The sequence below is a fragment of the Dipodomys ordii genome, unplaced genomic scaffold (genome assembly GCF_000151885.1).
Source record: "Dipodomys ordii isolate 6190 unplaced genomic scaffold, Dord_2.0 Scaffold5, whole genome shotgun sequence".
In the NCBI taxonomy this organism is placed as follows: Eukaryota; Metazoa; Chordata; class Mammalia; order Rodentia; family Heteromyidae; genus Dipodomys; species Dipodomys ordii.
The window spans coordinates 33456609-33473645 of NW_012267221.1; the positions used below are offsets into that span (position 1 = coordinate 33456609).

At 35.5% G+C, this 17037-nt stretch overlaps 1 protein-coding gene across 1 annotated transcript in view; it reads left to right on the top strand.

Moving 5' to 3' along the window:
- Fsip2 (fibrous sheath interacting protein 2) overlaps positions 1 to 15480 on the top strand; it is an 81926-nt gene extending 66446 nt beyond the window's left edge. The window contains exons 20-23 of the mRNA XM_013027565.1: positions 4599 to 4645; positions 5915 to 5958; positions 8288 to 8357; positions 15371 to 15480. Coding sequence (XP_012883019.1) covers positions 4599 to 4645; positions 5915 to 5958; positions 8288 to 8357; positions 15371 to 15480 — 271 coding nt within the window. The remainder of the gene's footprint in view (positions 1 to 4598; positions 4646 to 5914; positions 5959 to 8287; positions 8358 to 15370) is intronic.
- Positions 15481 to 17037: the final 1557 nt, after the last annotated feature.

The following is a 17037-nucleotide window of genomic DNA, read 5'->3' on the forward strand; positions in this document are numbered from 1 at the left end:
TATCAGTCTACAAAAGCTGAAAGGACTAGTTCTTGTTTTTCATCTCACAAATGCCAAATTTCCACAAATGATCATTAGGAATTTTCAGCAATAAGGGAATATGGCAGAGTCAGAAGAATAAAATAAATCTCCACAAAAATGAAGAGTCTCTGAATGGGATGTAATCACATTTAAAATATAACCTTCAATATGCACAAGGAGTCAACATAAACAAAATTAAGGAAAATGAGAAAAATATGAAATCTGAGAACATTTGTATGCATTTTATTACCTCTAAGTAGTTGTACAAAGGAGTTGACATTTAACAAAGCAGTTTAGGAATACAATGTATCTTGATAAAAGAAATTATTTTTAAAAGAACCAAACAAAAATACTGGACCTAAAACCAATAGCTGAAATTGAAATTTTTTACTTGACAGAATTAACTACAGATTTCAGTAGTCTGACAAAAAGAATCAATCATCTGAATGTAAATCATTTAAAATTTTCAAATCTGATTACCACAATTAATTTAAAAAAAAATAAGAAGAAAATTCAAAACAACAGAGCCAAATGGCTTGGGAGAAGGGGGGATTATCTGTCAAATAAAGCCCAGGATTGGTATAATACTAGCTATTCAGGAGGCTGAGATCTGAGAATTGCAGTTGGAAGCCAGCTCAGTCAGAAAATTCCATGAGAATCTTATCTCCAATTAATTACAAAATAATTACAGAAAAAGCCAGAAGTGTCAGTTGAACTCAAATGGTAGAATGCTAGCCCTGAGCAAAAGGAGATTCAGGGCAGCACTCAGGCCCAAAGTTTAAGGCTCAAGCCCAGGGAAAAAAGAAAAAAGAAAAAAACACCACAACCAAAAACAAAGAAAGCAGTTAAATATATATACTATGGGGATTCACATACAAAAATTGAGAAACAGACAGGGATTAATTGTGGAAATAAGTATGCCTATAAACTCCCAAAATTTGAAGACTCAAGTATACATGAGTAAGAATCTCAAGAAACCCCAAGCAGGCTAATAAACCAAGTAAAGACACATTTTAAGCAAACTATCAAAATACTGAGAGTATATTTAAGGTAGAAAGAGAAAAATTCATTCATCATATATAAGGAATTTCATAATAATTAGTAGATATCTCAGAAGAAATTTGGGAGGCTATAATGACATATTTTCAAGGTAAAAAGGTAAAAAGACAAACTGTCCAGTTGGTAAAAAGGTTCGTAAATAAAAAGGGAAAAAATCAAAAGAGTCTGTCATAGGGCTTTAACTTTGGGCCTGGGCGCTGACCTTCAGCTCTTCAGCTCTAGGCATGTGCTCTCCCCCTTGAGCCACAGCACCACTTCTGGTTTTCTGGTGATTTATTGGAGATAAGAGTCTCAAAGACTTTCCTGCCTGGGATGGCTTTGAACCATGATCCTCAAATCTCAGCCTCCTGAGTAGGTAGGATTACAGGCGTGAGCCACCAGTGCTTGCTTTAGCCTTGCCCATTAAGAAATACTAAAGAAAATTTTCCAGTTGAATTTAAAAGATAATTAGTAGTAACTCAGACTCAAAAGGAAAAAATACAGTTCTAGGGTTGGGAATGTAGCTCAGTTATAAGCACAGACCTTAGATGCAAAAGACCCTGGATGTATCATCAACACCACACACAACAAAATAATAAGTATTATCATTATTATTATTACAGTAACAAGGTAATAAATTCTCTAGTCAAGGCAAACACATGAAAAAGCTTTGACTCATGGATCCATTTTTCCAACTGCACAGAGAAGATAAATATAAAACAGAGAGTACCAAAAATACATAAAGATGGGAAATATAGGGCTGCGAAGGTGGCTCAGTGGTAGAGCACTTGCCTTGCATGCATGAGGCCCTGGGTTCTATTCCTCAGCACCACATAAGCAAAAAGAAAAAAGCTGGAAGTGGCGCTGTGGCTCAAGTGGTAGAGTGCTAGCCTTGAGCTGAATAGCTGAGGGACAGCATCCAGGCCCAGAGTTCAGGCCCCACAACTGGACCTCCCCCCAAAAAGAAGATATAAAGATGCAAACTGTGGCATCTGTAACATAAAGGAAGTAGGAAGAACTCTAAAGCAGTATATCAATGTAAATACTTTATGATAGTATACATAATCCCATTGTAGTTACACAAAAATATCTGTAGTACACATAAAAGGCAACGAAATGTTGAATATGATCTGTACAAGTTGTTGTGGGCATGTATAAGAGGGAAAAAGTACAGGAGCAAAGGAAAGGATGACACTTCCCAAAAAGAAATGTATTCATTATCTTACTTATAAAATGGTAACCCCTCTGTACATTAATGTTATAAAAACAATAAAAATTAAGAAAAAAAGGCAACAAGAATAGATTTAATGTGCACTTCAAAAGCATCAATTAAATATATCAGTTAACAACAATGGAAAAAATGAGGTACACAAAAAATAGGACACAGAATACAAAAAAATAGATGAAGTAGGTCCTTACCTACATGTCTTTAATCATGGCATAAATAAATTAAGTACAGAAAGTGCAGGGCTGGGAGGTGGCTCAGTGGTAGAGCGCTTGCCTTGCATGCATGAGGCCCTGGGTTCAATTCCTCAGCACCACATAAGCAGAAAAATCTGGAAGTGTGGCTGAGGCTCAAGTGGTAGAGTGCTAGCCTTGAGCTGAAGAGCTGAGGGTCAGCACCCAAGCCCAGAGTTCAGGCTCCACAACCGGACCCCTCCTCCGCCAAAAAAAAGTGCAGAGTTACACAATGGATATAATCAATAGGATAACGTTTATGTTGTCCATAGGTAACTCATTTGAGATCTTTGGAAGCAGAAGTATAACATCTCATGCAAATAAAATGAGCTATGGTAGCAATATCAACCAAGGGGGAGAACATCAAGTAAAGATAGCTATTCCAAAAGAAAAGAAGAGCCCTATGTCATGAGAAAAAGAGCTAATTCACCAAAAAGATTAAAAACATATGTGCACCAAACCAGAGCTCTAACGTGCATGAAATAAATATATACAGAATTAAAGGAGGAAAGAATTGATTGAACTATAATAGCATGCCACTTCAAACCGAGCACTTTAAATAATGAATAAACTAGACAGAATGTCAATAAGTAGAGGTATCAATAACAGCATTAAACCAGTAGAACCTAGAGGATAGTTTTTGGAATCAATACCACAAAATTAATTCAAAATAGGTCATATTTAAATATAAGACCTAAAACTGCAGTTTTTACTAATAAAAAATTAGAATGCAGTGGGGGGGGGCAGGTGGGAGATGGGAAGGAGAAACAAAGAGGAGGCAACAATGCTTGATAAGAAATGTACTCATTATCTTGCCCATGTAATTGTAACCCCTCTGTATGGTATTTTCACACACACACACAAAAAAAATAGAATGCTGGGTGCTGGTGGCTCATGCCTGTAATCTTAGCTACTCAGGAGGCTGATATCTGAGGATCGCAATTCAAAGCCAGCTCAGGCAGGAAAGTCTGTGAGGCTCTTATCTCCAATAAACCATTCAGAAAACCAGAAGTGGTACAGAAAAAACATAGAAGCTTCCCACTGAAAGGATGTAGAGAATCTGCATCCCTATGTACCAGTGGTGGGAATACAAAGTGGTACAGTCACTGGGGCAAACCATGCTCTGCTTTCTCAAAAACATAAGCATAGAATCATCATGTGATCCTCTAATTCCACTGCCAATCATATAGAAAAACAAAAAAGGATGAAAGTAGAGATTGGAACAGATACTTGTACACAGAAGAGTGACTACAACTCAATTCTCCATGACTGAACAAATGAGCACTCTGACATATATGTATTTATGTGTGTATGTATATGTCGTTTTAAATGTTGTTTTATATATATAAACCTTTATCTATTATATATTAAGTATATGTATTATATATCATGTATATATGTTATATGGGTTGTGTGTATTATATGTTTGCATAATAATAAGCACATAATGTGTAATATGTAAATTTGCATTTTTGCACATACATTAGAAATTGTCGATATGTACATAATATATATTATGTCCTGCAGATATATACATAATACATATGTATATATAAACATATGTATAAACATTTAAAAGGAAGAAAATGTTAACACATGTTGCAACATGAGTGAATGTGGAAAAATTTTTACACTAATTATTATATACCACTCACAAAAGGACAAATATCACATGCAACTACTTATATGAGAAACCAGAGTAGCTGAAAATCAGGACTGCTTACAAGAGTTGAGAGAGGGAAATGGAGTGTTTGTGTTTAGAAAGCATAGAATTTCAGACAAGAATGAAGCAACTGTAGGATAGAGAAGGTTGTACAACTGTGTAAATGTTGTTACTGGATCAGAAATACATGAAAAAGATGGCTAACCTGGCAAAATTTATGCATACTTAATAATTATTTGAAATGGAGGAAAGTCCATCTAGAAACAGCAGTTACATCCTAACAAATGTAGAGTTCAGTTTTGCTTACAGTTTTTCTTCCATTTGAAGGATAATTGTGCTTTGGTTGTTTTTTTGTTTTGCTTCGTTTTTCCGAATACATGTGTTTTTAAAATAACATTCTTTTATCTTTTCTTTCTAGTGAAACAGAAGATTTTAACCCAGAGGCAAATGATAAAGAACTAACAGGTTTGATATTTTTCTTAAGTTCAAAAAATCACTGAAATTTTTTTTTATTATTTGATAACTTGGTTGTTTTCTACTTTTATAAGTTTTTATTTATCAACTTTGAAGTTAATTCTGTTCCTTTTTATTACTTTGAATAAACCATTAGAATATAATCAATATTCCATAATTCAAGTGTTCCATTGAGCTGGATACTTTGCCTTGTCTAGTTTAGTGTGGGGCACTTACATTTACCACGTGATAAATTTTAAAAAGTGAATCATAATGAAAATTTATATTGGTGTCAGATTCCATGAGAATTGATTTAATTATACCTCAGACAGATTAGGCTTGCTTTGTTTCACAGCCCAGTCCTACAATGTACAAACCGCTTTTTAAATGTACAAAGGGTTTTTAAGCTAAATTTATTTGTTCACATTCATATTTGTGAGGCTAGACCCTATTTTGTTTTGGTTTTAAGGATCTATTTGTATGGACTGCTTATATGTGTTAGAACTGCATATTCAGACACCTAAGAGGATAAATGTGATTTTAACAATGACAGCATGCACAAAAGGCAGTGTTCACTATAATGCAGCTCCAACCCCAAGTTTGTCATGAGTATTTCCAAGATGTACTCAAGAAATGTATTCTCTCAACTTGAAAGTGGAAATCATTTCCATGAAGAAAATTCATGGAATACTAGTGAATCTAACATAATTCTAGGACCATACTACAAGGACCTCTGGCGAGATTTCTGAATTATGGCCATAAACCCTGAGACATTTTGCTTACTAGAATTGTTTCATTGGATGAATAAGGGAACTCTAGATGTACACGGGGGGTTTTGATGCATCCAACATCACTGTCACTTCATTAGAGAGGTCATGCTGTTCACTCTCTGAAATTGAAGCTTGTTTTTTATCATGGCCCTATGTAACATACATGCCCACAAGTTGTACCGACAACATTTCGTTGCCTTTTTTTGTGTTTGGCTGTTAGTTCCTGACCATTATCTGGCCAACTATAAATCCTGAATATCTGAGCCTCTTAAATACTAGGAATTTTTCTATCTCTTCATCAGAACAATTCCTCAGCTTGATCTTTTTCCAAGTTGCTCCTATTGCCTGTACACTAATAACAATAATAACTTTGTGTAATTCCTTGATATAAAAAATAAATAAATAAAGTCATGTGAGTCCTCTGTTTTAAAAATATAATACAATTAGGTTTGCCTCAACAAATATACATAACTCATAATTTTTTTTTCTTTCTTGTTTTCTTCTCCTATAGAAACTTCTCAGGAGCAAAAGCCAGAGAATGCAAACAGTGTTCAGGTAAGTGTTTTTCAATAGCCACTAGTTTGTTTACAATGGAGTCCACTTATACACAGCCTCGTTTTCAAAGTCCTATCAGAGACTGTGGTGGGACATGGGGAAAATAAAGCATTTCTTTCTTCACAGTCCTTCTCATTGGCTCTCCCCAACTGGCTGAGAACCTGCCCGTAGTGTCTGAAAATCTTGTAATGAAAGTATTCATTAGCTGTTAACTATCTCATGGGAGGGACTTGGCCAGGTAGATAGCCCATACAGGATTTGGTAGAGGTAGGAAGGGAACAGTAAGGAGGGAGTGGCCAGATCTTTCTGCCTAAAGACTTTACTGTAAGCTTTTAAAATTCCCCTGTGAACTCTCCTGTGAACTTAAGAGTTTTTTCCTTTCTAACAAGGATTAATCCTCAAATGAGGACAGAAGCTATGGACTTTCTCTTTTCTTTACATTTTTACATTGTTTTGTTCTTAGTTGAATTAATTTTTAGAAAAGTCCACCCAACCTTGCATGTACACAATTCATCAATTATCCAGGCATTTCTAAGTATCACAATACAACTATAATTTCAGAACCTGTTCCTTTTTTTTGGGGGGGGGTTCCGGTCATGGGGCCTGAACTCTGGGCCTGGGCGCTGTCCCTCAGCTCTGAATTTTGAGCCATAGCGCCACTTCCAGCTTTTTTTCTTTTTGCTTATGTGGTGCTGAGGAATCGAAACCAGGGCCTCAGGTATGCAAGGCAAGTGTTCTACCACTGAGCCACCTTCCCAGCCCAGTCAGAACCTGTTCTTAATATCCTGTGACACACACTTAAGATATTTTGTTATCTTAAAATATTTTGCCAAGTTTCCAGAGAAATGGTTTTCGTTCTACACATAACCTCATTCTTACTTGTTAATGCAAACATCTATTGAAAGATATCTCACATTCCACTTGAACAATATTTTCCCAAAATAAAATCATATGGAAGTAAAGGGATGCAGTGAGGCTCTGGTTGGTAATCTATCTGCTCTTATCACTTCATCGACAATCAGAACTTTCCCACCATTTGTACTTTTCCCATTTGCTACTTATAGTAAAAAACTATGGTAATTTGGTACCCTGGATATTGTATATATGTGTATCTTATTAGGGAAGGAAAGGGGAACAAGAAAATGGTGAGACAAAGGACAAGGTGGGAAACCAATGGAACAGGAGAATATGTTGGAAATGAACTTTTCAATTTAGGGGGAGGTATTAAAGGGGGGAGGAAAAGAGAGAGGAAAATGAGGGAGGAGGTAACAAGTTTGACAAGAATGTACTTATTACCTTACTTATATAACTGTAACTTCTCTATACTTCACCTTGATAATAAAAAAAGAAAAAAAAAACAATGTTATCCAGCCCAATTCCAAGTAAGCTGGAGAAGGCTGACTTTTCCCTGTCTCACTTGTTACAATGACTGGATCTAAAACATAACAGCAGCAGGAGTTTGTGGCAGGAAGCAAATCTCAAAAAAGTAACGGGTAACTTTGTGAGTTTCCTCACATATTTCCTGATTGGGAATTCCATAGAAAGAATGAGAGAATAAAGTTCTAAAAACAAAAATCAAAACAAACACACAACAACAAAAACCCCACTACTGCTTTCTGACCTGAGTTAAAAAATGAGAATCTGATAGATGGACTCTATGAGGAATCCCTGCGTTATTCCCCATTCCCTCACCCTATTCTATTGCCTTGCCTTGAGGAAAGTTTTAGTCACAAAGCTGAAATGTAGAGGCACAGAAGAGATTGCCCAGGTACCACCAAAAATTCTGAGAGATAAGTCTTTCCTCTTACCAGAGGAATTAAGAAGACTCTCAATAGACAAAAAGGTTGAAGGATTTGAGTTCTAACTAATGACTCATATACTGCCTTTCTGAAATAACTGTTCCCCTGCATTCTCACAAATGACGCAAGTCTTAAACCAGTATATGAGCCTTGTTACCACCACGAAAACAAAGCACTTTTTTACACCAGGGCCCACCGAAGGGCTATATTATGAAGTTAAATTAAGAAAGAAATTAATATGCTTCTTTCTTCTTTTTAAGTACTGTGAGAAAAAGAGTTCGTAGGTTACTCTAGGTAATCCAAAGAAGGAAGCAGCAAACAGACCTGGCATTGTTGCATGGGTTAAGATTGGCTAAATCCCGGCAATCAGGTATCAATGCTATTATCAGCATCCACAACAAGGGCAAACCGTAGGAATAACAAAACTTATAAGCCTGGATGTCTGAAAGATGGTGTAATGGCTTTACTATTAGATGTGTTTAAACTTTAGTGATGGAAAAAAACAGTCAGCATGTCCTTTTCCTTGGCAGTTTACCACCCTCTTCAAAGGAGCTAATGTTGATAGTGACACGGAGCAACTCTCAAAGGAAATTAACTCAGGTACAAAATATGCCAACTTATAGTCAGTATAAGAAAGTTCTCAATAACATCATTGTGAATTTAGAATTACCTTGTCAGAATGAGGAGCCTTTCCTGTGTACATTATCAAAGGGCAACTGAAATAATATTCAAGTTGCTAGTCATCAGTATGACCAGCTAGCCGTCATACTGATGACTAACAATTTTTAGTTATTTGTAACTTTACACCAAAATGGCAAGAGATGCAGTAACTGAAATCATTAGGAAAAAATACGAATAATAGAAGAAAATTACCCTAGGTTATTCAAAGTCATCACACAAGCTAGTAAGCTACAAATCTATGATTCAAACCCAGATCTCTGCCTGACTATAAGGCCTAAACTCCCTCAACAGCTTCAGAGTTTACCCTTTCCAATGACCTCTTGAGCACTCTAGGTAATATAAACAAGAACAAGAGGTCTGGAAGGGGGCTGTGTATATGTCTCTGGAGCCAGTGTACTCCACCTGAATGGGGCATTTCCATCCCTGACATGCTAGATTCTCCCAAGTCTTCTATTTCACTTCTTTCCGTATATCAAGGAAAGCAGAAACTGAAAGCTTTATATGAAATCTCCTGACTTTCAAATATCACAAATGGCAATTCAAAGAGTATGGAGCTTTGTTATTATATGCTTTTAACTCCTATCACAACCTAAGATAAACCAAGATAGCATGTTCTCTTAAACACCCTGTGCACTGAATAATTGATAAAGAAAAATCACACATGGGGATTTTAAAAAATCATCTGTACAGATCCATCTTTACAACAACAACAAATACTCGGGACCTATCCACAAAAAAAAATTGACCCAACAGAGGCCTTTACTTGCATTCTGAGGAAGAAAGTTTCAGTGTATATAAATTCAGTTTACTCTGCCCTTTAGATTATGGACTTAAAGAGATATACTTTGCTCACTTGAGTGAGCATAAACTGGACACAATAATATCTGAGAGCCAAGCCAAGCTCTGGGGCCAGTTTGGACAGTTTTTTATGTATATAATAAGCAAGAGTTTGAACCTTGTCAGAATTCACTCTCTGAATTATGACAGCATTCTTCCTATTCCCCCATAAGAGTTTTATGAAGTCTAGTGAACACACTATACATGTTCTTTAAATTCCACAAAATATTTTGTGAATGTCAACTTCTGGATTCTAAGTCATGATTAAACTACTAACCATTATTCATAATATTTGTTATTTTCACAGATAATTCCAAATCCGTTATATCCGTACAAGGATCTAAAATGCTTGCAAGAGTATCTTCAACTCTGTCAAAGGTGTTTTCTCGATCTAACCCAAATAGTTCCTAAATCTTCCTCAAAACCTCACCAAGATGAAAACTAAAGCTTCTATATCTAATAAGAGTGGACTTTACTTAGAAAATAAAATAATTTTTAAGTATAACACAGTGTCCTATCATTCTTATTACTTTGACAATAATAACAAAAGAAAATGTGATACTTGAGAAAAATAAAGTTTTAATAAATGCTTATTTTTCTATGAGTATTTTAACTGGTACATTAAAGTACTGAAATTGCACATTTTAATGGAGTATCATATATCTCAGTTATGCATGTGATACATATGTTTAAAGTAAAGGTATCCACCTCCTAAAACACCATTTCATCATGATACACTTTTAAAATCTTTATTATGGCTTTTGGAAAAGAATAGCACATTATTGCTGTCTGTCATCTTAATGTACATCTTATGATCCAAAAATTGACAACTGGGCATAATCATTGTTTTGGATAAGGATTTTTTAGGATAAGAGATTAATAAGCTATTGATATAGATTGATATATCAATATAATCTACTGATACAGATCCTTTCAGTAAAAACATTTGAGAAATACTTGGTAGGAAATCTATTGTAGAAGTACCTTCAAGAGAGAACTTTACAATAGTGTACATTTTTTGACAGTAGAAGGAAAGTGTCTTTCCTTCTGTGGTGCAAACTACTAATGTTTACCAGACTGAGACAACAGACTCTCATAAAGCCAATGTTCAGCATAACAAAAGATGTCACTATCAAAATTTAAAAGCATTAGGGTTTACATACATCTGGATGTAATGATTTATTATGTAAGAACAAGGTACTCTTTAAAGATATTTTTATGGCAAAAGAGTGATGTTTTCTTCAATTCAGAATTAAGTTCACAATCAGCCATTCACATACTTTTGAAGAGAAATGGCTGGAATTATTAAGAACTTTAAGTCCTAGGTAAAACTTTATCTAAGAGGATTTACATTGGAGGAATTGGGTTATGTCCTGTATGCAGTTATTTCTAATTTTTTCTGCTTTGCTTTCCTGTACCCTTTGTCTTACGTATGTTTATCTGATCTGTGGAAGGGAAAGGGAATTACAGAAACAGCAAAACAAAAGATGATCTAATGCAACACTTGATACTGTGTTGGAAATGAACTATATAAGTTGTGGGGGAGGGCAGTAGAGAGGGTTAAGTAAGAGAAAATGAGGGAGGGCTAAAAAAATGTACTGATTACCTTACGCATTTAACTGTAACCACTCTGTTCATCATCTTTATAATAAAGATAAGAAAAAAGGGAAGGGATGAATAGGGTAGAAATGAGTGAGAATGTTGAAAGGAGTGACTGATTGGGACATACTCTGTTAATAAGCTGCTCTATTGAGCAATAGCAATTCTTTTGTACAACTGTTTAAAGATAATACAATAAACATAAATATTTTTCTTCATAGAGATGTTAAAAGAAAACATCAGATTGAATTTAAAAAATGGGTGTTACAAGATTTTTTTTTGTCAAAGCTAAAATTTCCAGAACCAATATTAATCTCCTAAATATTTGTCCATTGCTGTGAAACACAAAAGTCTTAGCTTGCTGCTTTTCATATATGTATATGTATCAGTGCTTGTGCTTGAACCTGGGGCCTGCAGTTGAAGCCCTCACTAAGCTTTTTTGCACAAAGCTGATGCTCTGCCATGTGTGCCATACCTCCATTTCCAGACTCTTATCAAGGGTTTGTTGCCTGGACCAACTTTGAACCAAGAGCCTCAAACCTTAGCTTCCTGAATAGTTATGATTATAGATGTGAGCCTCTACCATCCAGCTTTAATGATTTTTTAAATTTTTGAACTGTAAAAGGAGTTGAAAGTCTTCTTATGAGCAGGACTAGGTAATAGGCATCTTAGGTTTTTTTAGGGAGAATGTTTCTATCAAAACTGCTACACATACTATGGAACGTAAGAGCTGTCACAGCACATGCACACAAATGTGAATGGGATCTGAGGAAAATTTATACACAGTACCAAAATTGGAATTTTATGTAGTATTCACATATAATAGCATATTCTTGTTTTGAGCCTTTTCAACAATTAAAAAATAGGGAAGTCATATTGGTCAGGAACAGGTTACAAGCAAGATTTTGCTTATGGGCAGAAATCTCTGCAATTGTGATACCTTATCTCTCCTATCATATCCTTATTTGATGCGTTTGTAGAAAATCAGTTGCCTATATATGTTTGGTTCAGATTTCTAATATTAAGCCAGTGCAATATATTTTTAACTATTACTGCTTTTGAAATATAATTTTAAGTCAGACAGTTATATTTTTCACGTGTTCATTGAAGCATTATTCACCAGAGCCATGGCAAGAATGATTTACTAAAGAAAATGTGGTCTATGTAGTTAATGGAATAAGATGGACTGTCCAAGGAGGTCATATTGCGATTTGTCCAATACATATAGGATGAGCAATGAAATATATGGCATTTTCTATCATATGTGTTCATCTAAATTTTCAAATAAAAAATATAAAAAAGTGGTTAACATGGGTAGGGCTGTGAGATCTGAAGATATACATAATGAACAAATAGATCTGATATGCAATATAGGACAATGGTTTATAAAACTCTAGTGTATAGGGGTTCTCTATAAATTGGTAGGTTTTATTTGGTCTTATCATATAGAAAATAAACTATGAATGATGCTAGGCATATTAATTTACTTCACTATAGAAACTATTTTACTACTATATACATTCAGTAACATCATGTTTTAATCCTAAAGTAGAGTACATTTAATGTTAAGAAAAAACTTACAAAAGGGCCTTGGTTTTCTGAAAAGTAGTAATGTTAGATAAATAATGCTTTAATTTTGACCTCATTTTACAATAATATTATTTACACACAAAATAAAAGGATTATAATAAAGTTTTTATTAATATTTAGACCTAATATGTTTCTTTAGGTTCCTTTTAACTCGACTGTTCTTTCTTACTAGAAAACAGTGTTTAATTTCTATCATCCTGGAAAAGGATGGTCTTTCTTAAGCTTCATATAAATTAAATTATTACTGGGCTGGGAAGGTGGCTGCATGGTAGAGTGCTTGCCTTGCATGCATGAGGCCCTGGGTTCGATTCCTCAGTACCACATAAGCATAAAAAGCTGGAAGTGGCACTGTGGCTTAAGTGGTAGAGCACTATCCTTGAGCTGAAGAACTGAGGGACACAGCACCCAGGCACAGTGTTCAGGCCCCACAATCAAGGAAAAAAAATTATTACTACAATTTCACATTTGGCCTTTTTTGCTTAATATCTTGATTTTGAGATTCATCTACTTTATTGGATACATAATTTATTCCTGACAAGCACTACTCACTAAATAAACAGCCCATACATTATTTCATCAATTTCTTAAAAGAACTCTGAACATTCTTGTTTAAATATTTTTCTAGACATATGTTTTAATTCATATGGACAACCAAGAATGAAATTTCTGGGTTACATGTTGATTATAATTGCAAAATAGTTTTCTAAATTGGTTATACAGAGTACTCAAATCATACATAAATGTATGTTATTCTTAAATTCTTCTCTGGAGAAGTAAAATAGTTCTGTATATCATGCTGAAGGAGAAATGATGATATATACAATCCAGATAGTTTTAATAACAAATTTAGGAAGTACAAAATTCTTCATGTCAGTTTTACACAACCTGAAAAATTGTATCCCCCAGTATTGAAGGGTTGTATTGGTGAGAATACTTCCCACGGCCACCAGAGCTTCCTTAGAGAACACTGCCACTTATAACAAGGAAAAATTTCAGTGAGAGAAGCTAGAGAATGGTGATGACTTTTCATGTGTGTACCTAACTGCAAGTGTATAACTAAGGTCTCAAAAGCTACAACTAAATTACCCACCGGACTTCCTGCTTATGATGCTACTAGCTGTGCTAGGGGAAACTACATCAAATATCAAATATTTACTATGTTTCAATGTCTGCACTCAGTGGGATGGTAAAATATAACTTACAGCCTTTAGCCCAATATGAGAGGCCAAGAACAGCCCTGCTAATCTCTGTGCAAGAAGCAATGTAACTAATGGACTCAATAATTAAAGACAGATGAAAAGCATACTTCAATACACCAAAACATATACTTTATAAAAATAAAACCCTTAGAAAATAAAAGCACAAATGTTACATTTTTCAGTACTGCATTTAACACAACCAATAGCTGTGAAATAAGATCAAGGAATATTCCACACCAAGAACTTTGTGTTAAACATTGAAACATAGTCTAGTCCAAACTCCCTCTTGTTTTAGCATAAAATGTGGATACAATTTACTATCAACTGCTCTAGGACTTATCCTACCAATCAACACAAAGAAAAGTGAAAAGCACATTTATTTCTTCATGTTGTGTAATATTACTATGGCTTTTTTAAAGATTTTTCCATTTCCTGCTGATTTAGGAATTGGATTGTAAATTGTCTTTTCTCTTTTTAGTTATATTTTTTTTTTGCTTGGGATTTGTTAATCACATTATATAAGTTAATCACTTTCCACAACTTTGTGAACCATTCACTTATTAACTTGTAACTACTTTCTTCTACTTTACAAGCTCCAGTTATATCACTATTAAACATCTCATATATTCTCAGGACCCTGACATATAATATAATGGTTGTTTTTTAAATTCTCTTCTGTGCTTTATCAGAAATAGTATCCAATACTATCTTAGCAAGTTAACTGAAGACAGAGTCTCATGGAATGCTCTACTCTGGTTGTCCTCGAAGAGGAAACTAGAATTGAAGCACAAGTAAGCAGCTAGATAGCTAGGATTAGAGCATGAGTCACAATACTCACCTCATATAATTTTTTTCTGAAGGTGGACATGGTAGACACTCCTCTGTTGTTAGAGGTAGCTGACATGAATTCAAAGCCAACTTTGACTACCTAGGATGTTCAATGTCAACTTAGGTTATATAGTGAAACACTGTCTCAATTGACCCCACCCCCTAAAAAAGTCTCCAGAAATTTTGTGAGATTAACCATTATACTATCTATCTCTTTTATTAAAATATGTAATTTCTTAGGCAAAGATTTGTTCTATTTGCTTAAGGATTTTAAATACATAGAGTAACCCTCCCAAGTATATCCTATTAAGAATGGATCATGTTTAAGACATGTGTATGATTATTTTAGGCTTTACATCTTTCAAACTGTCAGTTTTCCCTATTATTCTTGAACAAACATATTGCTGTCATAACAATTGCAAAATGGCATTTGAGTTTATACTTGGCAATAATAGAGTTTTCAGAATGGGACAAAAAGTGTAACAATTTTGAAACCAAAGAGATCATTTTATTTATTATCCTTATTTTATTCATCATGAAAATTATTTGATTCATTTTTCTAAAACAGAAGTCTTTTGCTCATGAATTAAATTTATATTTGTGGTCCTGAATATATATATATATATATATATATGTATATACATATATACATATATTTTCAAGGCTTTAAAATATATTCATAGGAAAGAGAGGAAGCTGGCAGAGGAGAGGCTGGAGGCTAAGCAAGCTCTCCTGTAGAAACCAGTATTAGTATTCCAGTGGAAAATCTAAAGCTAGAGAGTCACAATGAGCGTGACCAAACAGAGAGTTTGGCCAGAGAGGAAAAACTCAGACAGCTTAGTTAAGGACACAGATTCAAGCACCCCCTGTTCATGGCAGTGGAAGTGGCCTCGGCTGCTGCATCTGGCAACCATATCAGCAGAGAGAGTCCTGACAAAGGCACCGAGGTGGTACGTCAGCAGATTCTACTTACCACCAGCAAGAACTGACAAGGAGTGGAACTCTTCTTCGGGCTGACCACAGACTGTGGATGTGGATGGCCCAGAAACCAAAAGAAAGCTGTGAATATGCTCAAGACACCCTCACTCATCTGACAGAACAGCAGTGGGAAGGTAGCCCCTCCCCCACCACCAAAGAAAAACTCCATCTTTGATACTGACACAGACCCATCTAGAGGAGCTAGCATAACTCAGGCCTGGGAAGAAGACAATAGGAGCCATTCAACAGGTCAACAGGATCTGACCTTCAGCAGGGCTCAGATCCACCCCTGGGGAGAGTTGCTCCTCCCAAGCAGAGGCAGCTCAGGGTAAACAGAGCCAGAAGATTCCCTACCCAACTGCTGCACAGGAAGCAACTCCAGCCCTAGAGCAATTGGAAACTTTTTATACATAAATCCTGAGATTTGCCCCAGGCTCATTGATTGAGTCTCTCAGGAGCTAGCCTATCAGTGTAAACCTACTGATTGCTGACAGGCCACAGCCCTACCTACAACCTAGCCCTCCTCACAGCAACTCCAAGCTAGAGGAAACAGCCACCTTGCTCTTGTGTGATACTCAAAGCACAGCATCCTCCCACTGAACTAGCCTGGGAGGAAGGTAAGACAGAGCTTCCTTAAGCCTGCTCAAACAAACATTTAAGAAACCAACCAAGTCACAGGACAACCAAACACAAGCAAACTAGAGACTCCACCACCAAGAGACTGGTTATGGACACAGGGGAGACACAAGATATACCCCTGTTCTCACCCCCCCAAAAATGCAAAGAACTTTTTTCTACCCAATATTTTTAACTGTTATTTTTTATTTTTACTTTGTTTTTTGTTTTTGTATTTTTGTTGTTGTTCTTTTTTTGTTTGTTTTCTCTTTAGACTCTTACCTTTTGGTCCTTTTAGCTTTTTTTTTTTTTTTTTGGTTTGTTGGGGTTAAACTCTGGGCTTGGGCACTGGCCCTACGCTCTTCAGCTCAAGGTGAGTGCTCTGCAGCTTGAGCCACAGTGCCACTTCCAGTTTTCTAGTGGTTTATTGGAGATGAGTCTCATGGACTTTACTGGCTGGGCTGGCTTTGAATGTGATCCTCAGATCTCAACCTCCTGAGTAGCTAGGATTACAGCATGAGCCACCCACACCCGGCCTTTTGTTTTTTGTTTTTTGTTTCTGGGATTTTTTTTTTTTGCCTTACTAATTGCTTGTCTGTTGATCCCCAAATATATACCTGTCTTCAAGTATTAGACTTTATCCTTCATTGTGTGCATACTTAACTTAGATATTGATTATTCAATTCACAAACTCCCAGCCTTAACTCCATTAATTGTAGAATTATTTCTTTATACTTATATAATTTTTAAGTATTTCAATTTTTTTTATTTTTCCTTTTTCTTTTTCTTTCTTTTCCTTTCCTGCTATCCTGACCTTTCTTTGAATCACTCTTTCACTTTCCCTCCCTATGTTTCTCCAATCTTATTTTCTCCTCACAATTCTCCCTAAACCTACTAATTTCTGGTCCACTGACCCCTTCTTTCTTTTTTCTTACTCCATTGATCCCTAGCTG